This window comes from Apis cerana, linkage group LG1, assembly GCF_029169275.1.
Source record: "Apis cerana isolate GH-2021 linkage group LG1, AcerK_1.0, whole genome shotgun sequence".
Taxonomy (NCBI): Eukaryota; Metazoa; Arthropoda; class Insecta; order Hymenoptera; family Apidae; genus Apis; species Apis cerana.
The window spans coordinates 2,356,942-2,384,087 of record NC_083852.1 but is presented as its reverse complement, the minus strand read 5'-3'; the positions used below and the strand labels follow the sequence as shown (position 1 = coordinate 2,384,087).

Here is a 27,146-nt window from a genome sequence, read left to right as displayed (position 1 = left end):
TTTTTCAATGTGGAAAAATGAAAAGTTTAATCCAATTCGATGATTTGAAAATGTGATAATAGTCGGGAATGATGGAGCAATTTGGTAAATAAAGAATTAAAAAATCCTTCTCTTCCCTGTCGAAACGATATCGGGGAGAGAATAACTTAAACGAGAGATCCTTTCGATTCTTTCCGAAACGATTGAATCGAAGAAAAGGGGAGAGAGGTTGGCTGGCCGTCGAATCATCGTCGCTCAATTAGCTAATGAACGGCGCATAAGTATAGAGAAACAAACAACGCCGCGACCATTAGTAGAATGTACGCGGCCGTTTCTAGTTTGTACTAATTGTAAGTAGCGAGTAATTAATGCGGTCGATTCGAGTCCGATCTGTCGAACCGCTGACCAACGGCATCCAACGGAGCCAATGTGGAGAGGAGGAGAGGAGAGGAGGGGCAGTTGAATGGGTAGGGTTGTAGACACGGGGATTGCAGGTGGGCCGCTGGCTACGTGGTGGGGAGGGGAGAGGAAGGGAGGTGGCGCAAAGGGGGAGGGGGTTGTTCCGGCTCGGGTACCGGCATTGTTTCACGGTGGATGAGAATTTAATTTGCACGACGAAGAGGGATAGTTGGTAGCTAGAGAGAGGAGAAGGAGGGAGCTGGCACGAAGGAAGGTGGAAAACGGGGGGAGAGAGAGGAAAAGATAGGAGTGGAAAAGGAGGAAGTGGGACGGATGGGTGCTGCCTTGTTTAAGCGTGGGTGGGGGGTGTCAAATTGAATTACCCCCTGGTTTCACGGTCCCTGGGGACGTTTGCTGGAGCGCTGGCGCTCTCTGTGCTTCTACGTCAAGGCTATACCATCCCCCGTTCGTTGTAGATGGGGTTTTATCCGCGTGCACACCGTTCCACGGTTTGTAGCGGTGCACGATGTACACGTTGTACCTTCATGGAGGCGTTTTCAATTAAAATCAACACCGAGGGTTGCCTCGTATTCTCTCTCTCTCTCTTTCTCTCTTCTCCCTCTTCCATTCCCGTTCTGTCTCAGTTCCGTCGTTGGTTGGACGTCGTCTATCGATCACGCTGTCTCTTTCTCTCGTACCTGCGCAAAATAGTCTTCTCCTTTTTTTTCTTCTTCTTTCTCTCTCTTTCTCTCTCTCTTTGTCTCGTATTCGGTTGGTCTCTCTGTCTCTTCTCTTTGTTATTATATACCCGTTTCTTTCTTCTCTTTTGCTTTGTTTCCTACTCTTTCCTTTCTTCCTTCCTTCTTTCTTTCTCTCCTTTTCGATAGTTGCTTTGTTTCTGTTTCTTTTTTTTTGTTTTTTCTTTTTCGTTCTTTCCCTCCCCGACCCCGGCGACTGCCCCTCATGAAAAATTCACGAATCTCACGACTCCCGATGAAATCTTGTTGCCGCGTTAAACTAATGGAAGGTTGGTCCATCGGTCCCGGAGCATTTATTTGTCGGTATTTCGCCTCCCATCTTGCGAGACGTTTCTCTCTTCGTCTAAGAGGATAAGGAACCCGATTCTCGGTCCTTTTGCCGTCTCTCCTCGTCGATTCGCCGCCCGCTTACCTTTTTCTTTCGCCACCGATTTCCCTCTCTCTCTCTCTCTGTCTTTTCGCCCTCCGTGGTGCGCGCATCACCTTTGATGGGGTAGAATTCAGATTCCATCGATTGCAAATCATTGCTTTATGCCAAATTGCTCCTTATTATGTACGGAATATGATAAACGTTGTAACGAAAATTTTAAATGATGTCGAATTAAGAAAACGGTATTATTAGTTGTATAAAAAGTTTATAGTTCCTTTTTTTGTAACGAAAAAAACGAACGATCTTCCGAGAATTGAATTTAATCACGCACGAGGTGCAACGAGGTCAACTTTGTAGTTATTAATTAACTGAACAAACAGCAGTATCCGAAGAAAAAACGATTTAATCGAATTGAATGCGTATATCCATATCCGTATCTCGGTTTTGATCGACGAGAGCGATCGATAGAGCGTTGATAAGTATAATTGTAAAATGGGAATGGAAGAAAAGGAAGAAAGACGACGAAGGAAAAAAAAAGTACGTTCTCTCGTGTATCGTAAGAACGTAACTGGAACGAAATTTGAATATATTTTTCGAGAAAATGTTTAATTTTCGTCGAGAGATGGGTTTGCGAAATGATAATGATGGTGGCGAGTGTTTGTTGAAAATTGATCGTTATTTCTCGAATATTTCTCTTCTTTTTTTTTTTTTTCGCAGTAGAATGGACGGGCCGGCGGTATTATCGATGCCGCCGATAACCGCGCCCCAAAAATCGGCACAATCGCCGCAGCCGCAGTCGCATTCGAAATCCAATCAGGTATCGTATGTGTTTTTTATATTACATGGGATTTTGATAATCGTGTCCAACAACGGATTATTCGCCGTGTTTCTGTATTCTCCATTTATAGAGAAGATGAAACGCTCAAATAGAAGAAAAAAAAGGAAAAATAGCATCATTCGTCTCTAATATTTTACGATCAACATTATATTATTCTTAATTTTCTTCACGAGTAGTAATTGTATTAGGTTGGCAGAAAATTAACGTACTTTTCCATTTTGCGAGAATAAATAAACGAAATCCTGTTGTCAAAATCAATACGAGAGAACAAAGAGATAAAACAGGAAACGTTGAATTCACTCGATTTTATAGCTGTAAATCGTGAAGGCCACGTTGTGAATCTAAACCGTCAGGAGTTGCAGGTGGGCACCGTGTCCCTTTACGGAATTCACATCGTGTCGCTGGTGATCGAGGGCCAGGAGAGGCTCTGCCTGGCCCAGATCAGCAACACGTTGTTGAAGCAGTTCAGCTACAACGAGATCCACAACCGGAGGGTCGCGTTGGGCATCACCTGCGTCCAATGCACCCCCGTCCAGTTGGAAATCCTCCGCCGTGCCGGTGCCATGCCTGTCTCGTCGAGGAGATGCGGGATGATCACCCGGAGGGAAGCCGAGCGCCTCTGCAAATCGTTCCTCGGCGACAATGCGCCACCCAGGTTGGTTAACCTTCCTTCCAAAATTCTCATCAAGAAGAACCAAAGACAATTCGAAATTCGAGGCTTTCAAGACAGGAAGAATCTTTCTTCTCCGCGTATACAACGCTATCAAGTGGCCGACTTTATAAAATTTACCGAGATGATGCGGTCGAGGTATAAATTAGGAGATATCGGAGTACAGAGTATTTCAAATATCGATGATGAAACACTTTTTCAATAACAAATTCGAGGCAATTTTCTCGAGTTGTTGTTCGATTCTCGAATTGGTATTCCGGAACGTGGAGTATTTTTAACGTCGAAACACAATTTTGAAAACCAGTTTTGTTCTCTCTTTGTATTCTCACCTATTCTTTCGATAATAAAAAAGTAAAATATACCGAAAAATGCTGGTTGCATCTTTGTTATCACGCGTGAGAAACTGAACCACATATAGAAGAGTCAAATCTTTCTTACAAATAAATCACGTAATTCCGTAAACGTATAATAATTTGAGTATCAATAGCCAATACTAAAAATATTCGAATATCAAATGTATAAAAATCAAGGAATTTTTTTCGTCTTTATCAAGCGAGAAAATAAATCATGCATAGAAGAGTCAAAGGAATTCCGAAAAACGGAATAATAATTGGAGTATCAATATTAAAAATATTCGAATATCGAATGTATTAGAATCAAGGGATCTTTCGATTAAGCCAAAAGTTTCTCATCTTTATCATGCGAGAAAGTCAATCATGCATAGAAGAGTCAAAGGAATTCCGAAAAACGGAATAATAATTGGAGTATCAATATTAAAAATATTCGAATGTATTAGAATCAAAGAATCTTTCGATTCCCAAAACCCAAAAATTTCTCATCTTTGTTATCACGTAAAAGAAACTGAACCACGTACAGAAGAACCAAATGAATCTTTCTTAAAAATAAACCACATAATTCCAAAAAATGTATAATAATTTGAATATTAATAGCCAATACTAAAAATATTCGAATATTCAAATGTATTAGAATCAAGGAATTTTTCTTGAAAGTTTAACCCGAAAGTTTCTCATCTTTATCACGTGAAAAAATCAATCACGTAATATAGAAGAGTCAAACGAATTCCAAAAAACGTATAATAATTTAAGTATCAATAGCCAATACTAAAAATATTCGAATATCGAATGTATTAGAATCAAGGAATCTTTCGATTAACCCAAAAGTTTCTCATCTTTGTTATCGCGTACAAGAATCTGAACCACGTACAAAAGAATCAAATCTTTCTTAGAAATAAACCACATAATTTCGAAAAACGAAATAGTAATTGGAGAAAGTTTTGGGTTAATCGAAAGATCCTTTGATTCTAATACATTTGATTATAAATTGGAATATCAATAGCCAATACTATTCGAACATCGAATGTACCGGAACGAAGGAATCCTTCGATTAACCCGAAAATTTCTCATCTGTTCGAAGACTACCCGAGGACTTCGCCTTCTCGGTGCACCACGAGTGCGCGTGGGGTTGCCGGGGCGCGTTCCTGCCGGCCCGTTACAACAGTTCCCGCGCCAAGTGCATAAAGTGCGCCTACTGCGGCCTCTTCTTCTCGCCGAACAAGTTCATCTTCCACTCGCACAGGATCGGCCCCTCGGACAAGTACGTGCAACCGGACGCGGCCAACTTCAACTCGTGGCGGCGCCACATGAAGCTGTCCGGGAATCCGCCGGACGAGGTGGTGCACGCGTGGGAGGACGTGAAAGCGATGTTCAACGGGGGGACCAGGAAACGATTGCTCAACAACCCGAGCTCGAGGGAGTCGCCGAGCCCTGCCAAGCAGCCGAGATCCTCGCCCACCGCTCAGATACCCACGCTTGTCCCCTCCCCCACCCATCCACGGGTGCCCCCGTTCCCGGAATTGCCTCTACCGCTGTCGAGGAGCCTGGTGATGGACTACGTGTGGCACCAGCATCAACAGGCCGCCGCCGTCGCGGCGGCAAAGACGCCCGGATTCCCATTCTCCCCGTACGCTTTGCCGTGGCTGGCCAAGAGGGGACCGGTCCTCTTCCCCGGTGAGTCTCTTGCCAATCTTTTACCAAGTTTCTATGAGACTGGAATTGATAAAATTATTATTCGTCCTGCGAGTTGTACAGGCTTTCTGAGTAATTTGTGAATAGATTTGGGCGGAATTTGATTTTTTAAAAATCCATGAGATTTTTGGAATGAATTTTGTAATGTAAATAGAAAATTTGAAGTGGAGTTAATGATTTTGTGAATTTTTATAAATTTATGAAATTAGCCAAAAGGGAGTCGCGGAGGTTTCTTTGTTAACGAATGGATTTTGTGAATATAGATAAATGATTCTATAATTTTTTAAAAATCGATCAACTTTTTCAGCGAAGCAGAAAATTTGAAATAAGTGAGGTGATATGATTTTTTTTAAAAAATCGATGGGACTTCGATTTTTGAATTGTATAAGAAAGAAGTAAGGTTAAATGGGGATAGAATTTTCAAATTATAATTAATGATAAATTTTCGCCCCGAAAACAAGGCATAAACGTAATTCATATTCGGATATTTAATATCCACGTATTACATAGTTTAGACGGTAATGTATAATAAAGCGGATTACGCGCGTTGCGAGCATAAATTATTTTATACATTGCCGAGGCGGGATTCATTAGTATAATTACAGGGGAAATATGAATGTGAAGAGTGCTATGTGAATATTATTAATCGGTGCAATAGTGACGATCGTGTTGTGCGTGTAAAATAATGGTCTTTGATATAATAATTATTCATTATACGGGGCCCTACATTCCCCACTACTGGATCGATTCCTGTTCCCTGTTTCGATTTACACGGCAAACTTTACCTGTATTAATCGGTTAAAATATATTTTAACTAATAGTAGACAAAATTTTACCTGTATATATATATATATGTATTAATTCGAGTGGCGTGCAAAAGTTATTCGGAACAAATTTTAGCCGTAAATGAACGCGCTATTTAGAGGATTAGCTTAACCGGAACAAATATCGTTAGTTAATGTTTCGAATTCATTGCACCAGCAGGATTATTGAAAATATACGCGTATCCTCCGCGTGTATCACGTTTATTCCCCAACAAAATTATAAAATACACGAAATATTTCGAAAGATTGTGATAGAATGTACCGTGCTCTTTCCTTCCATTTTTATAAGGATCCTCGATTTTTCATTTCGTTAAAACTTAATCACCCGTCTAATTTTTCCAATTTCCAAAAGGAGATAGCAACGATAAGAATTTCCTCATCTTATTATTAGCGTAACGTCCATTTTTTCCCCTTTGTTCAGGCCCTCTACCACCGCCGATAAGCGGTTCCAGCCCCACGGAACCGCTCATACCAACGGTGAACCCGTCGTTGCATCAATCCGCCTTTCGCCCCGTGATTCGTGGCCCGCCGATCGTCGAACCCGTCGCCCAGGAACACCCCTCGGAACACACGCCCGCGTCCCACAAAGAGGACAACTCCGACGACGAGGTGGACATCGAGACGACCGAGGACGATTCGGTCACGCCCCTCAACATCGCCCCGCAGAACCTTCATCATTCCGTCTCGAATTCCGCAACCGGCGGAAGTCACAGCGGCCGCAACTCGCCCCAGTGCTGGAGCCCCCCGAGAGAAACCGTAAGTGATCACTCTCTTTCTTCTCCGACAATTTATTTTCAACCTTTTTCCTCCGATTCGTTGAATCGAAACCGAAAGAGAGAGTGTAATTAAAATATATAATTGGATATAAGGAAATAGGGAGGAATAAAGTAAGATCTGAGAGGAGGAGGGGTCGCTCGAGGGGTATGTTGGAAAAAAAAGGAAAGAACGCGATGCATTATCAATTAATCGAGGCTCCATTAATCCGAGGAGAGCGTGACAGTGTAATGTTTCTCGAAGGACGCCACGTGCCCATTGTTGCGCCCTTCGTAACGTAACGAAGTTGTATATCAAAGGTCCCATCTTTTTTCGCCATTATCACGAGCCGATAGGTCGGCAAACACTTGACACGGAAAAAAACGTTTCCTCGAAACGCACGTCGACCACCTCGCGCAAACATATTCGCAACAATCGCGCCCCAATTCGAATCTCGACATGGTGTATATTCGTGCACGTGGCAGCGAGAATACACAAACGGTTAAAAGAGGCGAGGAAACGAAGTTTTGTTGTCTCTGGTCCCTTCGATTAACGTATTAGAAAAAATGGACGAAGAGGAAGTTCAATTATTATATATCCCGAGATATACTTGAGAAAATAAATTTATATATATATATATAGCATACATCCATCGACAAATATCCGTAGAAAGTAATACATTAGGGCGTCAGCCATGATCTTTAATCATTGAGTAGTGAATAAACCTATATATTCTTATCGTTCAATAACCAAGTGTGTTTATGTTGGGAGAAAAAGCAGCTCCACCCGAGTACTGCCGAGTACTGTCCCCCTTCTGTAAACGAAAAACGAGATAACTTTGAGTTACGTGATACCTGGCAAACAAATTTACAAACACGGGTTAATCGAATTAAACCGGGTTCTACATTAATTCACGATCGAAAAGAAATGTATACTTATTATTATTATCATCGATGTATTAATTAACGATAATTATAAATGTCTTAAATACTTTCTCTATCGTCTTTCGATGGGGTGCAGAAATAAATTGAATTAAGTAAAGATGTGGGAGGAGATTGTTTATATCAAAATCAGATCTCCTTTGTGTAATTAATTTTTTGTATTTTTAATTCTTTTTTGAGAAGCTAATTTGGAATTAACCTTTGGAGAAGATTCCATCAAGATGAAGGGATCGTTTCGATGATGGATTTCAAAAATTCAGATGTGGAATAATCCATATCGAAGAAAGTTAAATCGAAAGGCAGAGTATCTCACATTTGGGTAAAGCGAAAGAAATAGAAGGAATATCGAATATCAAAATCGTAACAGCAGTCGATAGACACATTTCGATTGTTTACAATTGTTTTTAAAAAATATTCGACGCTGTGATTCCTTCGCAAAACCACGAATGCGTTTCATAAAAATGCCCATTTTGAAGCTCGCGTTTTGATTAAAAATTTCGAAATATAAATCCACATACGAAAATAACCTCACTTTTCGATAATCAAATAATAAATAAAATTTAGTTCCTCTCTTTCCGATCGTTCGAAATCCACGAAACGGACGAAATCATCATGGTGAAATGGAATTGGCGCGCGGCGATAGCTACGACAGCCAAGGACACAATAATTAATTTCCGGCACGCTCGATTCTTGGCCGCGGCACGACGATGAGGCGGCGGTGGTCGCGTGACACGGTTATGAACGCGGTCGTTCATTTAATTATATCGCCGGCATAAGTGTATATCCACATATTACTCTGTGAGCATATTACGTCCAGTCGATCGCGCGAGCCCGTTAGTTCGTATGGTTACGGAGTATTTACTGACACAATAATTATCGCAATTGACGGGGGCAGCCGCACGAGCAGTCAGACCGCAGAGCAAATTCTAGGGACGTCGAGTAGTATTACGTGGCAGGAAACTCTCACACCCTCTTCGCCCTGTCCTAGCCTCTCTATTATCCCTCTCTCTCTCTCTCTCGCTCTATTTCGATCTGGCTATCGTGTTTCTCCCTCCCTCTCTCTCTCTCTCTGGTATCTGGTATTTCTTGGTGTCACGATTTACATGGGTAGACGATGGTGCATCGATGGTAACGAGCGGGGAATTCCTGTATAACGATCATTAATATTAGGATATTAGGAGTTGAAAGGGGAGAGAGAAAGAGAGTTACTTCGAATTCTCTCGACTCGAGGTGACGACGGTTGTTCGAGCTGTAGGAACGACGAGGGGGAGGAAATATTATTGGGGTGGAAATTCTTCGAGAGGTGTCGAAAATTCTTTTCTGTTTGGTTAATAGTTGCGAAGTAAATATTTCTTCGATACGATGATGAGCCAGAGAAATGAAAAGTAATTTTAAATAAAAAATTGGATGAAAATTCGAGCGTTAAAATTTTACTCTGATAAAGGGAGTGACACAAGGATTCGAGATAAGCCAGTCGAAAATTTATTTGATCCGAAATGAAAATATTTCTTCGATATAACAAGCAGAAATAATATTACCTAACTACCTTAACTTTGAAGAATTCGAGTGTCAAAATTAAAACACGCTCGCGATATAAATAAATCGCTTAAAAGGAAAAACGAAGAAGGAACGATTAGCAATAATTATCTGTGATAAGGGGGTAAATGAAGGGGTCGAAGAGGGAGAGAGAAACGAAAGAAAGGGAGGAAAAGACAGCGACGGACGTAGGGTTCGAGCGGGATAAGCCATCCGGATTGCCAGCCAGCTTTTCAATTCCCCCTTGTTGGTGAACGTGTCGAGTGGGACAGATCCGTACTTTGTGAACAGACTCGCCAAAATCTCTCTCTCTCTCTCTCTCTTTCTCGACGACATCGAGGCTGTGTACACGTACACGTATCCATAGATATCCTCGACGAAGGGACAAGAGGAAGTGGAAAACCCAGTTACTGCAACCAAGCGACACAGAGTCGGTGCGGGGGAGAGGAGGGGGCTACAAGTGTATCGCGGTAACTAAGTAATCCCCGAACGTTATTTGCAGTTATTTCTCGGTTGGACGGGTGGGCCGAGGAAAGGAAAGGAAAGGAATTTGGCGGGGATTTGGTATTTTCATTTTCGCCGCGCATCTGTGGTCGTGCAAAGGTTACCTTCTTTCCTTAGACAGACTCAACCTTCTATTTTCTTTTTTTTCTTAGAAAGTTTCTTCCTTTCTAAGTATCGTTTAGCGTCAAAAATCGAAGGGGGAGGATCTGTCTGTCGATTTTTTAATAAGTAGGAGAGTAACGTGGTTTCGATCGAAAGAGATAACCGTACAGAGAATTTTAATATTTGATCGAACGTTGTTATTCGAGAATCGAAGAGAGTGTGTTGGATAATGAAAAAAAGTCGATTTTTTAATAAATAAGAAGAAAGTATGTGGAATGTTGAAGGAGAATTTGATCGAGAATCGAAAAGAATGTGTTGGATAGTGAAGAAAAGTAGAAAAATGTAGCGATATATGTGAAAGAAAAATCGAAGAAAAATAAGAGAGTAACTGTAGAATGTCGTCCGATCGAAAGAGGGAATATATAGAAGAAAAATCGTGGAAAATGATGGAAATGTCGAAATATATTTATATTTTCGAGGATAGATGAGAATCCTCCCTTCTCTCGAGGATACGTGGGTTTATGATATCGAGGCGAAATGTTACCGGGTTAACTTTTTTAAAGATACAATCGTGAACGTTGGAGAGAGAACGTTGGTAACGGTTGCGATTTGATCACAAGAGAGCCTCCCGAAGGGTTCCGCGGGATGCGAAAGGTCAGATGTTGGCATTTCTCCAACGTCGGGCGGGGGAGGGGGGAGGAAACTTTAACTTAAAAATGCCAGTTGGACCTTAAGTAATTGATTAACTGATGACAATTGAACGTCGCGTGTCGAATAACGCTCAATTTATTTATCCTTCTCATATTTTTCTACCCAAAAAAAGAAGAAAAACGAGAAAGTCTTCTTCTTCTTCTTCTTAAAAGAGGAGGACCACTCTTAAAATCGAGCGTATTTCGTTCGCTCAAAGAAGTCTGAAAGAAGTATAATTTGTCGCCCCTTCCCCTCCCGCCCCTTCGAAAATCTAATGGCTCTCCAGACGGTCGAAGCGCAATTAAAAGTTGCGGTCGAAACTAACTAAACCAGTCGGAGTTTGATTTAAACGTTTCCCGGCCCCTTCTTCCCCCCTCCTCCCCCTTCCCCAGCCCCCTCCTCTACGTGACTCCGTTTAATTGCATTTAAATGGATGGTTGGAGGAGGTCGACTGCGTGGAGGTGTCTTCTTCGCGCACTTCTCCTCTCCACTTCCTCTCTCCGCCGCCTGGTGGAGGAGAAGGATGAGAGGAGGAGGCGAGAGGGATGCTCGTCGTTAATCACGATCGACCTGGAAAAAAAAGGATCTTAATTGACCAGAGGAATTGAACGTCGCGGAGCTGACCCTGATAATCGCCTCGTCCTTATTCCCCGCTGTGCGCTCCAATACATCAAACGTTTCCCTCCGTCTCCCCGGTTTTATCCGTCATTACCGTCTCAATGGCCGCTACATTGCCTTGGTAGAAAGAAATTTGCGCGTTCGCATCTTTCTTGAAAAGGCACTCTCCTTTTTTCTTTTCTTTTTCTTCCCCTCCTCTCCTCCCTTAATTATCGACTTTTCACCCGAAAAAAAAGAGGGATATCCCGTTTCGAATCCAATTTTAACTCGTTCAGGGATCAAACTCTTAGGTTGGTGGTGATCCTAGGTTGCGAATGTATTTGGATGTATTTTTCTCCGTTTTTTTCGTTAATTATATTCGATTCGATGCTCGAGGATAAAAATCATCGTGTTTCGGAATCGATCTTTGACGACAACGTGGAATATTGTCGATCTTATTGACTCAAGTTCGTTTATTAAGTGATACTTGTAACGCGCTCTTGCGTGTAATTACAAATAGAGAAGATTTAAGAAAATAATTCTGAAACAGTTAGGTGAAAAAATCGAAATAATAACGTTAGTTCCAAAACGATTCTTTTATCGGTTCGACGATTAAAAAAAGGAAAAAAAAATTCGCCAGACTTGATATTCGATGTCAAATCCTGTATTTTTGACCAAACGGAAAGAGGGAAAAAATTTTCAAGCGAAAAAAATCAGAGATGAACGAAATTCCATCCAAAAATGGAATCCCTTTGGATATATATATATTTATATCGTAAATCGTTATTAAAAAATTATTCGGCAGCATCGTTTTCGCGGAACGAATTATGTCGTGGTTCGTTTTAATGCGATTTGCGCGAGATGCCACGGTGGAGAAATGTCATCGTAGGATGAAATGAAGGTCCGCTATGGAAGTCGTGGGCGGTGACTGTTGATTTAATTATAATCGTCAGCTCCGCCCAGCACCCTCGAATTCGACCCAACTTCTGTCCTTTATTTTCCCCTCTTCTCTCTTTCTCTCTCTCTCTTTCTCTCTCTTCGCGCCTTTCTATCCGATAATATTTTACATTTGCGTAGATAGGTCTCCTGTATTTTTAATATAATTTTCTCCTCGTTCACAGGAAAAACGATTAGCGATTAATTTCTCGTCACGACGATTAATTTGCATCAAAGATATCCATAGAGAAGTATTTAAAAACGTATGTTGAAAAATGATGATGGAAAATGATTTTGTAGTTCCGTAAATTATTTTTTAATAAAAGTTCGATCTCTGAAAAGGCTCCTTCTGGATTAGATGTAGAAAAATTCGATTCGAAAGAGGTTTAATCTTCTTCTTCTTTTTTTAATTTCTTAAATAAACATTCTCCTTTTTCAAACGATAGCTAAATAAATTAATAGAAAGCATTTTTATTTGGAATTAAATTAATCGAGAGATTGGCATTGGATGGAAATTTTAAAAATTTTAAAAATTTTTGATTTTAAAAATTTCGGGGAAAAAATAATAAGGGATAACATTTTTTTTTTAACGGATTGAAATCTCATTTTGGACGAATCTATGCGTTCTCTTTCTTCTTTTTTTTTTTTTTAATTTTTTCCTTTCTTTTTTTTTTTTAATTTTACGTTCCACTAGATTTGAATCGATTCAAAATTGGCGATCGGTATGTAAAAAACACGGGGACAGCCCTGTGTATCGAACACTGGCGGCGAAAATAAATGACCGCGTTTGGGGAGGGCATCGATGAAAAGGCGACGAAATTTTGGTGCATCGAGGATGAAACTCGTTAACCCCGGTGCTGTGTTCACAGTACAGCTGTCTGAATAAGAGGGTTTTATAGGGGAAAAATTATTTCATAACTCGCACGCGAAATTGAGAATCTACAAATAATGTTACGCCACGATAAGCGATTATGTATTTTATATATACATGTATATAAAATACATATATATATATATGTATAATATATACCGTTGCAATTCGCATTTATCCACATATACGCCCATTTGTCAAGATGAAAATGTATTCTTCCCTTTGCAAATATATGAAATCACGCGTCGAGTATATTTCTTGTCAAAATATCACTCCCGCGAGAGAATGAGAGAGGAGTAGATTTTCTTTCGATAATCGAATAGAAAAAAAGTAGAAATATAATCGATCGAAGTCGTTGTACGTTGCGTTAAAGAGAAAAGAAAGAAAAATTGGTACATCCAAGTTCCAAGAATGATAAAAATCATCCCTGAAATATCCATATAAATTACTTAGAGAGACGTTAGACCGACGAGTTAATCGGCACAAAACGTGTCACGAGCGATCATTTTTCATGGGAATAAATAAGTTGGTCGTGACAGATCTGTCGCCACCTTGTACAATCCCTATTAAAAATAAGAAAAAATTAAACGATTCACAGATCTAAATCTATTTCCAAGAGAAATGTCCTTGATTTCAAAAAATTATCAAAAATTTTTCTCCTTCTTTCTTATTCACCTAGATGTAAACCTAGAGAAATTCACATTCTAAATTAATCGATCGATGGAAAACCAATGGAATTATATTGTGAAAATTTTCTGCAAAATTTAAACGTTAAATTCCACCACTTTTTCCATTTGGAGAGAATCGCGTTTTGGGGAGGAGGAGAAATTGGCACGAAATTAATTCCTTGATTTCAAAAAAAATTATCAAATTTCCTCTCCTTCTTTTTCACGGATGCAAACCTAGAGACAGGGATACTCGCGTTCTAAATTAATCGATCGATGGAAAACCGATGCAATTATACTCGGAAAAATTTCTGCAAAATTTAAATTCCACCACTTTTTCCACCCGGAGAGGATCGCGTTTTGGGGAGGAGGGGAAATTGGCGCGAAATTAAGAGAATTCCTGGATGGAAAAAAAAGAAAGAAATAACAGAGACGTAACAGAGAGGATGATGGTTGGCGGTAGCGGGGGAGATCGGGCGAACAACTCGACCCTCGAATAAAGCCGACATTATAGGCAGCATAATCAATTCCCCGGCATAATTCCGCAACACGGTATGAATTTGGTCAAGATCGGCCGACCGGAAGCGATTCGACTAACACGATTGCGTACCAACTTTGCACGCGACGAGTGGCTCGCATCCGCCCGATCCGAAACTCGTACAAATCTCACTTACATCCCATTATTTTAACCCCCTCGAGAGAAAGATCGCCCCCACAATTTGCCCCGAATATATCTTCTCTCTTCTCTTTTTTCTCTCTCTCTCTCTCTCTTTCGAATTTGGAAATAATACATGTCGATATTCATGTTATTATCACATCACGATTTGATTATCGTTGGCACTGAAATCAAGTAAAATTATTTCCTTACTTTCGATCATCCCGATTCTGAGATCATCGCACCATCTGTCGGAGGATAAGAGATTTTACTTATCTCGACTAATAAAAATTGCGTCTCCCTTTTCCATCGAAAGAAAGAAAGAAGAAAACGAGTACAATCATCTGATAAATATCGAACAAAAAACCTCGCATCGGACCACAAATATATATCCTTCGCTTCGAATCATCGTGGTAACGACCATGAAAAAAAAAAAAAAAGGAAAAAAAAAGCTAAAAACATCGCGCAAAAAAACAAAGATCCCCTCGAAAAGCAGCAGAGGATCGCGCAACTCCCTTCCCTGTGAATCCAGTTTCCCCAGTTCTATCAATTAAACCCTTCGAATCTAGATGAGAATTTAATCGGTCACCCTTCGCTCTCCTGAAACGCGAAAAAAAAATGAAAGAGAGAGAAAATAAAACAACCTTCTCTTTGTACGCACGCGACTCGATTGCGCGACAATCGGTTCACGATCGAAGGAAAAAAAACCTCTACTATATATATATATATATATATATATATACATGTATATCCATATATATGTATATATATATATACATGTATATCCATATCGGTGGAAAGTTTTACCATTTACACGGGGGTAAAAAAAAAATCCATCCCTGTACAGGAACACGAGCAACCAATGCGGCAATCGGGGTAGACCAGGAGAGAGCGAGAGCGAGAGAGAGAGAGAGGGAGTAGGAGGAGGGCGAGGGGGATGTTGGCGCACGCTACGATTGTTTCTCCGTAATCCTTTATTGGATCAACGGGGCTGAAACAATTGAGCGAGCCATAACGCGAGGATGGGCTCGACGATGGTGCAGAGAGGGGGAGGGGGAGGGGAAGGGGGGCAGACGAGAGAGCGTGTCGGGTTTTCGGTCTGGCGATGCCGATGGGCGAAGGCAAAGGGTGGAGAGGTGGACGGTTGGGGGAGGAGGTGATGGTAGGGATGGTATAAGCGGGCCCCCAGGATGCGATGATGGGGGCGGGAAAGGATTTCTACCTACTTTGCTCCGGCTGAACGGAGTTACAAATGGGAGAACGCGGAACTCATCCGCGAGAAGGGGATTCCCCGTGTGCCTTCTTCCCCCTAAAGTGTGTTTTCGTTCGTTCTCCGCTGTCTCGCCGTAGCCACTGGATCGCCACCCTGTCTCGTCGTGATTCCTCGCGATTCCTTCTTTCCGAATTTCATCCAGTTTTTCTTTCTCTTCTCTCTCTCTCTGTTCGTTCTCTGTCTCGATTCGTTCGCACGATCGGTGACAGTGGACAGTGTTTGACTATTAGCGCCGCTCGTGGAGAAAATTGATAATTACGATAATTCGTTCCCTATCGAAGCGATGAAATTTATTTTTTTTTGCAAAGAATTTTGCATCTGAATTTAATCTGTAATAGTAAATAGTATTTAGTAAAGTATACGTGCGATGAATATGTTTCTCGTCGTGATTCCTCACGATTCCTTCTTTCCGAATTTCATCCAGTTTTTCTTTCTTCTCTCTCTCTCTCTCTGTTCGTTCTCTGTCTCGATTCGTTCGCACGATCGGTGACAATGGACAGTGTTTGACTACTAGCGCCGCTCGTGGAGAAAATTGATAATTACGATAATTCGTTCCCTATCGAAGCGATGAAGTTTATTTTTTTTTGCAAAGAATTTTGCATCTGAATTTAATCTGTAATAATAAATAGTATTTAGTAAAGTATACGTGCGATGAATATGTTTCTTGTCGTGATTCCTCTTTCCGAATTTCATCCAGTTTTTCTTTCTTCTCTCTTTCGATTCATTCGCACGATCGGTGACAGTGTTTGATTGCTAGCGCCGCTCGTGGAGAAAATCGATAATTACGATAATTCTATCCCGATCGAAGCGACAATTATAAATATAATTTTGGAAAAATTTGTAGCGATGAAATTTATTTTTTTTTGCAAAGAATTTTGCATCTGAATTTAATCTGTAATAGCAAATAGTATTTAGTAAATAAAGTATATGTACGATGAATATGTTTCTCAAAAAAAAAAACCGATTGAGTTTAAAATATTATCGAATTTTTCTCTCTTCGTTCTCTTTATCTATGTGTGTAAAGAAGAAGTATCGCGATACGATAATTGGACTACTTGGAAGGATCGGTGGGAAATTCGTGCGGGATTTTCGAGCAATTGTGTCCATTTTTCTCTATCCTCCGTCCATCATTGAGACGATTTATTAGCAAGGATTTTTACGCGAGAACGTGCGGAGGAAAGTTGGAGAAAAATCGGAAACGTTTGTCGCTCTACCGCATCTCCTCTTCCGGTGATAAAACGAAGTTATTTATCTTTCGTCCGCGCGTGAAAGGAATTCCAAACGTGGACAGGAGATATCAGATTATTATATATATATATATATATATATAGATATATATATTTACGATTCAACTATTGCACGTACTTAATTTCAACGTTTTGGAGAAAAAATTTTCACGATTTCGAGAATAAAGGAAGATAGCATTTCTTAGTTCCTCTTTTTCTCCTTCCGACGTTTCGCAAATCTTCACAAATTACGCGAGCAATTAATCCCCGTTACGATCGAAGAAAAAAAAATGCTCGATCGTTTCGTTCTTTGTTATGGAGAGCATATGGGGTTGATATATCCATAGTTCAACCGTAACGAATCGATCTGTCAAGGAGAGCAAGTACACCGTTCGGGGTGTATATTTTGGCCGGCCGGTTTGCAAACGAGGTTGCACGGATGTTACGGAGGAACATATGTGCAAGGATGCACAAGGGTATCTATCTTGTACCCCTGCAACACCTGCCGCGTACTCAAACCTCGCGTATACGTGCTCGCCTCTCGATCGATCACACGATGTTATCGAGCTATCGTTATTGCCTAGCCGCAATTATACGCGAGCCTCGTTCATAAATAACGGGAAAATTCATAAATTGACTCGTTATCATCCGAGCAATGTGAATAAGTAAATATGTTTAAATATTAGATGCGCCGACGATAATTTAAATGGAATAAAGAATTACAGAGATTGAGCGATTTCGCGTCGCGTGATCGCAACGTTTTCGAGTGGAAAACCAGGTTTACTATTTATTGAATGATGAAAGATTCAAGGATAAATCGAAATCGAATATTCATTTTATAATAATAATAATAATACGCACGTTGAAATATTAAATTACAAGCATGATATTTCTTTTTTATCGTAACAATATTAATTCGAGTATTCCGTGTAAAAAGATTCCTCCTCCCTCGGTTGAGCTTTTTAATTCCATTTTGCGATATAATGGGCCGTGACGAGCGAACCGTGCCGATAAAATTTTCATGGTGTTTGGGATTTCGAGTAATTACGTTTTGTGTACAGAGGAGCTTGACAAGACGCGCCTAGAGGGGGAGGGGGGAGACGAGAGGGTCGATTTATCTATTGTGAGATAATTCAACGAGTCGAGGCGTTATATCAAAGGGTGGATTTTAATCGATACCTTTCCTTTCTCGGAGTTTTCTCCGATTAGAAGAAGAAAATTGAAACGGTTCTGAAAATAATCAATGATCTCACGATCGAGAACAGAGGCGAGAAAATCTTGGAAGGTAGTAAACGTGAAACGATGGCTTCCATCGGCGTCACGTTTACGTGACAATGTAATCGTTCCACCGCGCACTTGAATATTTCATTGGAGGGTGACGGAGGCGTTACGCCTCGCAATCGCCGCGATTGCCGCGATTACGTCCACATAACGCGTCATTCTCTCCTCCCAAACTATGATTTCTCCACACGCGACCGAATTTAATTTCCTCAAACGGTAATTCGTGACGCAGTGAAAGTGAAGTTATCCGAATATCTATGCAGGAGGTGTGCACGGAATAATTCTTGATCACTTTGGATCACGTTTATTTGAAAAATGATTGGTAAAAATTTCGTGCAAGGTTAAGTGATTGAATAACGTATTGTTGCTCTATTACTAGATATTGCAGTTGATCCACGGTTATTCGATGAACTATAAATTATTAAAGTATTATTAAAGTAACTTTATCCAATTGTTAAATTTTATAATTCTATTTGCGTTCGTTAGAATTATGTTTCGAAAAATAATTCCGTTTTTCCACGCGAGTGTCGAATCGTTTATCTAACTTCGTTCTAGACCAGCGTTGTTATTATGTATTTTGAGATTTGAGAATTTCATGGTTTATTTGTAGGAAAAATTCGTTCGATTCTGTACGGTTGTGTTTTTCGTGAGTGATAATAGAGACAAAGGAGCATTTCTGATATATTTTACTTTTTTATTACCGAAAGAAGGTAAGAATGACTTTTGAAAATTTCCTTCCAATATTAAAAATGCATCATATTCTGGAAGACCGATTGACTTGATTTCGTTTTGCCGTGAAAAAAAAACTTTGAATATATCTCCGTTATTACAAAAATTAGGAAGAAACTTTGTAAATAAAAATATTATAGATAAAGTATCTTTAGAGATAGACTTATCTTCGTTTTTTTATTTTTTAACTATAAATTTTTACTGGTTAATAAATATTTTAATATTTTTAATTATTCAATTCGAATCAAATAAGGAGCAATTTTTATTTTGTTGTGCGAGATTAAGTAGTATCGGACGATAACCAGTCAGACGTGAGTCAGGGATAGCCACAGACTCCCCCTTGAAAAATTAATATTCATTTGCGCGTAAGAAAATTAACTCCTTATTTTATTTAAGTGGGAAAAAAAGCGTACGATTAATATTGAATATAATAATAGTTAGCGAAGATAGATAGCCGAATATTATATGTGGAGCAGGTTTGCTCGTAACGCTACGCAATTAGTCATCGATTTTTGCGATAAGATTCAATGATTAAATCAATTCTATGAAGCGAGCGCCGCGTGACGGGCATTATTTAAAAATTGGCGTAAATTTCTGACTTTCGTGACGTAGGAATAACGAAAAGTAAGAATACGACACGCGAGGATGCATTTTTTAAAAGGTTTTCGAGCGTTTGCGCTCCCGTATAACGCGAATTGTTGTTTCATTTTATTGTTCGTAAACGTTGGATGAATTAAAATCACGTCGGTAAAAATTACGTCGCATATCCACTTCGTTTTCGTTCTTGTCGAAGTAAAGATTTTTTTAATAAAATAAATAAATGGATATTAATTATTCGACAGTGTAATCAAACTGGAAGGAGTTGGAGTCGAATCGAATTTGAAAAAATAATTATTTTATCATTATTTAAATCGACGTGCCGATATATGTTGCAAAATGCTAAAACGATAGAATGAAATAACAAAAGAAAATGATTAAAAGCTCGCGAAATATTATAGGGAATGAACGATCGCAATTTTAATTGCAATTAATATTTATAATATTTCCGAATGCTTGAATCTCTCTCTTGTGCGTATCATAAAAATAATGAAATATCGATTTATCTTTACGATACAACTGCATTAAACGAAGATCGTAAAATTGCAGGGGAAAACGATAAAATTCATGACGACGAATATTAAAAGCTTTAAATGTGCATCGGGGGAAACGGTATAATCAATTAATTTTAATCAGTTAATATAATATTTCACATTTGTTGTTCCTCTTTTATGGAATAAAAGATTAATAATAACGGTCCACTATAATACAGAATAACATTGTCGAAATAAAACGTGTAATTTCAACCACTCGACGTTTATTAACTGTTGCTTTCCAATTTTTGCCCTCGTTTCGTAAAAACATTTGAATCGTTATATTTTATATTCTCCGTCCTTTTTATTGTTACACGATATAACAATGGATCCCCTTGTCGCGCGGAATTAATCATAAGCATGGCGGATTAATTCAACTAACTTTAATAAAAATCGTAATAAATATGTTCCAAGGATAATAGGAGCTAAACTTTATCTTCTATGCTCGGCAAAATGAACTTGGAACTTTTAATTTAGTAACAACAAATTTCAATTCCACTTCAATTCAATAAGAGCAAGACCAAGGAGCTTTATTTTGATTTTCAATCCTCTTGCTCTTTCAACTTAAAACTTTGATCAAGTCGTATTAAATTTCAATTCCATAAGAATTTCTCTTCACTCACTGTCTTTTTCTATGTCCAAAAAGCAAAAGAAACTTAAAACTTTGATTACTTTTCAATTGCTCTCAATTCCACAAAAATAATAATATAAGTTTCAATAACTATCTGCCCTCTTTCTCCTACATTCATTATCTTTTTCTATATTCACATTCAAAGAGCAAAGGAAACTTAAAATAAGTTTGATAAGTTTCGATTGCTCGCAGTTTAAGAACTCTCTATCCTCTTTCTCCTTCGCTCAAAAAGCAAAAGAAACCTAGAACTTTGATAACTTTTCGATTGCTCTTCAATAGAACAAATTTTAAAATACGACAAAGGCTTTATCTCGACTTCACCCCTCTTCCATTTCTTTTTCTAAATTCATATTCAGAACAAACTTGGATTGAATGGTATACATAAATGTTCCAATTCTCCTCTATTCCATACGGTTCGGGATCTCGCGTTTTCACGAGAAGGAAACATCGACTTCCGCTCGAAGCGGGAATAATTCGCGCGGATCGATCGACGGCGAGTCGAGGGGTTAAATTAATTTAAGTAATTTGACGATCGCTATCGGCGGAAACATTAAATAAAGTACCGCGTTGTACAGGTAGCCGCGTTTAGATTATAGATCGGGTTGCGTCGAGTAAACCGACGTTGGTCACAACAACATCAACGTGGATTGTGGCCATCGTTGCATAACTGAGTGGTCGTTCATGATGATTGGATGGCCGGTTTTCCTTTTATTCCATTTACCAGCCACTTGTCATTACACGGGAGGGAAAAAGTGGACGTGCCAACATTCATACCATGTTAACATTCACGTTAACAGCATTCGTCCACTCCTCGACTCGATTACAATGGGAGCTAATTGTAATGGTTAACCCTTTTGACGATGGGAAGATAAATGATGTATGGAGGATGATGTATGGAGGAAAATATTAGATGTAATAAATTCGTCCTCTTTGGAGGATTGGAAAGGATTATGTTCGGTGGGATTATTAAAGAACCGCTTTGTTGCCAACTTTTATATTTGATTATACGATTTAGTAAAAAAGAATTTGTTTAACCGATTAGATCGTGCTTAAAAATCTAGAAAAAGATTTGCTTTCTCGTTATTGCTATGCATTATATTTATCATTTATCGTCTGGATTTTCACATCGTTTCATCGTAAAATTCTCTCAATGAAAAATCGAGTTGCCACGGAACGTTTATAAGTATTGCAATAATTAATAATTTATTCGTGATATATATAATTTTGTTTCAGGAACGAGAGGCTGAAAAGATAGCGGAAGAGGCGGCAGCTATGCGCGACGTTAAACCGGAACTTCAACCCGCAAGAAGTCCCGACACCTGGCAGGGAAACAACTTCTACCGACATCTGAATGCAATAAAAGGTACGTAATAACCGACATTTAAACAAAAAAATAACGAATCGTGAATCAAGGATTTTTTTTTTTAAATCTCTTGAACCAACGATACACGATATTTGTAACTTTTATCGCTCAAGTTTTATTCCAAATGGCGCTGTCGTCGCTTTTCCCTTTTACTTGTGCGACACGACACATCGGGAAACTCGAAATAATTTCTTGAAACATTTTGAACGATATTTTCGATTGTTCGTCGGAGGAAAACAAACAAATGTCCCTCTACCGTCCTTTTTTAATCCGTTCTGATATTCGGACGCGTTATTATCAGCAATTGGTAATTAGCGGGGCACGAGTGGTCGACGAGAAGGTCGTGAGATTAAATTAATTAGAGTAATTAGTCGCGACCGGAGTGTTAACTGTGAGAGCGAAGGGTTGCCTCAATATCAGACGCGGGGGTGGATCTTGGAGTCGGTAATAACGGAAAAGGGGTTGCGGGCGAAACTCCTCTCTCGGCGAGGAGGCGTGATTTCCGATGACGCTTGCGCGCTCCCGTCCCAGGAATTCAAGTATGGCCCGTGTGGAACGTTGCACCCAAGTTTAATTTTCCTTCCCTTGTCGTCGTTGGCCCGAGTTATTTCAACCTCGAGTCTCTAAATATTAAAGGATAGCTAGGGAATAGTCGGCGGTATTTTTGCGAAAAATTATAAAACTTGGTCAAACTTTCACTCGTAAACATTGATAAATCCAACTAAACGAGGGATCGGGGTTTTTCCTTGTGAATTTTTTTGTGAATGAAATTAAACTAGATCAAGATTTTACCAAGCTTTTGACCGAGCGGAGAAAAGGGAAATTGTTACTTCTATTCCTTCTTTCTGTCCTCTATATTTATTCTCAAGCTACGGTATGCTAATTTGTAAATACAGAGAAATCTTTTAACTAAAATTTTAGGAATAATACGAATGAAAAGATGTTTCGAAGATGCACGTACGTGCATAGGGATCGCTTGCGCGAAAATACGTGCAGCATTGTCGTTGGAGCATCGAGTAGAAGCAATTGAAAACAGCCATAAGCTGAAAATAACGAGATAACCGGTTTGCCTCGCTCGTCGAGCGCTCGAGATTGGAATTTCGCGAAAAAATATCTCTACACTTTTCCAATCAACTCCGAATATCTAATTATTATTTATTTACACAATATATTCCTACCGCTGCGTTGATCATTAAATTCCTGTTCCAAAAAGAAATAATCGCCGATATATCGCCCAATTATTTATTTATTATCCGCATAATTATATTCGAGCGATATCCAATTTTTATTACACGAAATATCCATCGAAATTCCTCTCGATGGAAAAAGAAAAAGAAGAGAGAGAGAGAGAGGAAAAAAAAGAAAAATCACCAATCGATATCACCGAACCGAACCGAACCGAACCGATCGAACGAGCTCACCTTTAATCGGACACAACCGTGCTCGAATAACTTTTCAATTTCACCCGTGCACGCGGTTCATTACCCATTCAATTTAAATGAATAAATGAAACGGGGGCTTTTTCCATTTTGTTTGATTCTCCTTTGATTTTCCACCGCGGGCCACGGACCGAATTTTGTTAATTTTCAACAATGCATGATTGCAGGCGCGGAGCAGGCCGAGAGGACGGGCACGACGGATTGTTCCGCCTGCCATCCTCCGCGAGGAATATTTTACAGCCAGATTCATAGCCCGTCTGCGCCCACTAATTAATCGGCACGAGATGCAGCGTTGGCGGGAGGAGAAGTTGAGGGGAGAGGAGCAGGCGGCGGCGGCGGCGGGGTGGGAGGGGTTTGAAGAAGGAGGACAAAGGTAGGAAGGAGGAAGAGGGGGAAAACGGCGGGAGAGGGAGTGGAAGAGGGAAGGAGGGAGGGAGGGGGAGAGAGGTGGAGAGTAATTCAAAAAGACACTGTAAATTAGGGGTCTCCGTCAGTTATTCAGCCTGGATTCGTTGAATTCCAATTAGTTTAAAGCGCGTTTATCTCACGGTTACGCGTTCTAATTATTTTTTTTCTCTCCCCCCTCCCTCTTCTTTTTCCTTTTTTTCCATTCCTTTCTCCTTTCCACCCTCCAAGTCAACTTCCAAGTGTGAGCGAACGATGGCAAGATTTGAATTAATTAAGATGGAGATAAGTAAGTAGGTGCTCGAATGAAGTTTCCAAATTCTCGAAACGTAATTTTTCGTTCTTCTCTTTGAGAATATTTAAAGCATCCGAGCGATTTGGAGATCTATCTATCACAGTCGTTTCAACGCGATCTTTTTAAACGAAACGATAATTGATAATCGTGATCGAGGATACATAAGAAGAGATGTTAACGTATTTTGTACGACAAGATGCGGATGGATACGGGAAAGAAGAAAAGGAGAAGAAAAAGAAGAGAAAAGGTCGTGAATTAATTTTGTAGATTAATTACCGCCCGCACAAAGAAACATTATTATAAATATTCGTGTGATTAATTTCCACGATACGCAAGCATAAATTATATATCGCGTTCGAAGAGAGCATTCGAAATGGAGAAAAGAAATTTCGCTCAAATCTTGTATCTAGATTAAAAAAAAAAGAGAAAAAAACGAAAAAAAGGAAAAAAAAATATTTATTTTCGATTCTACTTACGATCTCGTTGACGTGATACGCGATGCGTCAATAATAATCAAGTTTCAAATGCACATAGGGAAGCGGACATATTATATTAAGACATATCTTTGTAACGAAACATTTACGAGAGAAATGTTGCGCGCGCGTGCGCGTGTAAAATGGCCAGAAAAGATATTATGTATACAGTTAGTTGAACGAACTTTCAATAAAATAATATAATATAAGAAACACAGATTATGAAAAGTGATGATTGACACTCGATCCCTTAGAAGAATTATTATTACCGACAATTGTAGTAATTGTATGATATTGTTTAAAAAAAAATGACTATTTGTTAAAAACTAGAACTACCAGACTTTTCCAACTTTCTTCGTTTTTATTTTTTTTTTTTTTTTTGCGATTACCGAGGAATAAGTATTGTTGATAACGATTAATTAATTTTAGTACGAACGTAGCAACGTAGCCATAATTCTACTTTAAATCCAGTCCATCGTGTATAACGTATAAAATCCATATATAAATATATATATATATAATCATACGTATATATATGTAGGTCGGTAGTTCTAGCATTAATCAGATTACTTAACCTAATCAGTCTTTCCGAGGTTTAATTCAATGCGTTTAATTCGATTAATTCGGATACGCGGAATTTCGATAAATTTCCACGTTCATCGTTTCATTCAATAAATCAAACGTCGCGCATAGTTGTTCACGCTTGATCGAGTTTACGTTGATACGCACACGAGTCGAGTAAACTAAATCAAATCAGATATCATAAATCGGGTATCATCCCTTCGTAACCACCCTTTGTAATTAAAAGAACAAATTTTTTCCCACTTTTCTCTTACTAAATTCTCCCCCACCCACCCCCTATATTATAGCACAGTGGGTCACCAAATTATATTTTACATATTCTACGCCAAGTATCAAGATGATCCTCTTTCTCTCTTAACTCAAAAGCGGTGCCATCATCCAGTTCATCCAGTCTGTTAATTAATCCTTCTTTTTTAAAAAAAGATTGGAAGACACTGTTCTATATTATAGCATAGAAAATTGAAACGTACGTACGAGTTCCAGGATTAATGAGCACGATTCGAGAACCGGCCACACGCTGAAGAACGCTAATTCTTTCCTTTTGCATTGTAATAATTATTCCACTTAGTGAAACGAGGAGCCAATGCAGCTTGAAATTGGCTTCTCGGCGCGAGTCGATATGCTGTGCAATATACTCTCTTTACGGTTATTAGCCTGCCGAGCGAATGGCTTGCGATCCACTGGACAAAGGGAGGATCGTGAGAAATATTCGAAACGGCGGGTGTTCGGTGGAGTAATGGTGGATGACGAGAAAGAGAGGAAAGAAAAAAGAAAAGAAAGAAAATAGCGGATTCCATCCTCCATCGAAAATCGTCCCTGTAATATCGAGCGAAGAATTTATCGATCGATGGGGAGAAATCTGAATAGCGCGCGAACGTCGCGTCTCGAAGCGACAGAAGTAACTTCTCCTGCTTTTTATTCTCGTAGAGTACCGGTGTGTATACGCAAACAGCTGTAAGGAATGCCGCGTAGATTGTGCGAAAACGAGTAAAAGTAACAAGTGTATAGGAGACGCAATATATTGGAAACACTATGTGTAATCCGAGTAATAATAAAAGTTCTGATCACTGGTGTATATCACGTTCTTTCCTATTTTATTCGCGGTTTCTTGAAAGAAAATTTACTTTTTATATACATACGATTTTGTTGTTAAGTGGTTAATTTTTTGTGTCAAACTTTTTCTTTTCGTAACGATATCGGGGGAAAAGATTATCCAAATTTCCAGGGTTTTTTTACAAGATATATTACGAAGTATTCGGACACAGGTTTTTCGAGGTTTAAAAAATATTAAAAGGGCAAAAAATTCTATCGCGAAAATGGGATTAGAAGGCAGAGAAAGAAGCAAGAGGCAATGGAAAGCAATCACGTAAACGATAACGAATGCAAATCTACGTCAGATTGGAGAAGTAGGGAAATAAATCCTTTTCAATTACTGAAGAAACTGGTGTATAGCAGAATGCACCGTGTAATCTTGGTCGTTGGATGTGTATCCCGGCTGTGAAATCCTTGGGGAGCGCTCCCGCCTACTACAAGGACGCTCCAATGAGCAGAAACCCTTAACGGATACAGCCTCCAGTCCCTGGACGATCGTCAGCAAAATTTCAGATTTCGACCACATATGGTACTTACGATGCTATTCTCGTGAACGAACCGGCAAAGAAATAGGAAGAATTCGATCCTCTTCTTTTTTTTTTTTACCTACGATATCTTTAACGATGGGAAGGGAAAATTTGAGCATAATATTTTTGGAGGAGAAGAAAAAATTTGAGAATCGCGTAAGCTTTCTTTTAATCAAAAAATATTACTACAGTTATGCTGGAACATATGTAAGATCGAAATTTTCCTTCGTTCGCACTCCTCTGCGAAAGTTTCCACGAATCCAAGCTCACCTTAACTCGAATTTGCTGTTTGAATTCGGAATTTGATCCGACCTTTACCTCTGTCAATCAAATTTTCATCATTTCGCTTCCTTCACGAGTTTTCTCTCCGAAATTTTAACGAATTTTCCCTTTTTCCAGAAGAAAATTTTATTCCTTCAATAAAAAAAATTAGCAAGCTTCGATGATAATAAAAGATATTTAATAACTAAAAAAAAAAAATCTTATTCCATTCTCTTCTATGGTTTACGTTGGACGAAATATTGCGCGTTCGTGAGGGGAACCCGGTGGTGTTCGCCTGTTACAAAT

General features: G+C 39.3%; 1 protein-coding gene across 2 annotated transcripts; it reads left to right on the top strand.

The window, feature by feature from the left end:
* The first annotated feature begins 293 nt into the window (after positions 1 to 293).
* LOC107992738 (SKI family transcriptional corepressor 2) lies at positions 294 to 26,035 on the top strand. 2 transcript variants are annotated; one of them, XM_028664335.2, is made up of 6 exons: positions 294 to 2,323; positions 2,707 to 2,999; positions 4,449 to 5,041; positions 6,305 to 6,639; positions 21,637 to 21,766; positions 23,373 to 26,035. In XM_028664335.2, exons 1-6 carry the CDS (start codon positions 2,108 to 2,110, stop codon positions 23,477 to 23,479), a joined length of 1,674 nt encoding a protein of 557 aa, XP_028520136.2. In that variant the 5' UTR covers positions 294 to 2,107; the 3' UTR covers positions 23,480 to 26,035. The 2 variants fall into 2 exon arrangements, with proteins under 2 accessions (XP_028520136.2, XP_028520135.2); XM_028664334.2 differs by having other exon boundaries at positions 2,698 to 2,999.
* The last annotated feature ends 1,111 nt before the right edge of the window (positions 26,036 to 27,146 follow it).

What these genes read in the sequence shown, in the direction of transcription:
- LOC107992738 (XM_028664334.2), top strand. Translation starts at nt 2,108, where the DNA reads ATGTTTAATTTTCGTCGAGAGATGGGTTTGCGAAATGATAATGATGGT. An exon ending in CGCATTCGAAATCCAATCAG is followed by an intron (nt 2,324 to 2,697) that starts GTATCGTATGTG and finishes CTAAACCGTCAG; the next exon opens with GAGTTGCAGGTGGGCACCGT. An exon ending in ACATCTGAATGCAATAAAAG is followed by an intron (nt 21,767 to 23,372) that starts GTACGTAATAAC and finishes GCATGATTGCAG; the next exon opens with GCGCGGAGCAGGCCGAGAGG.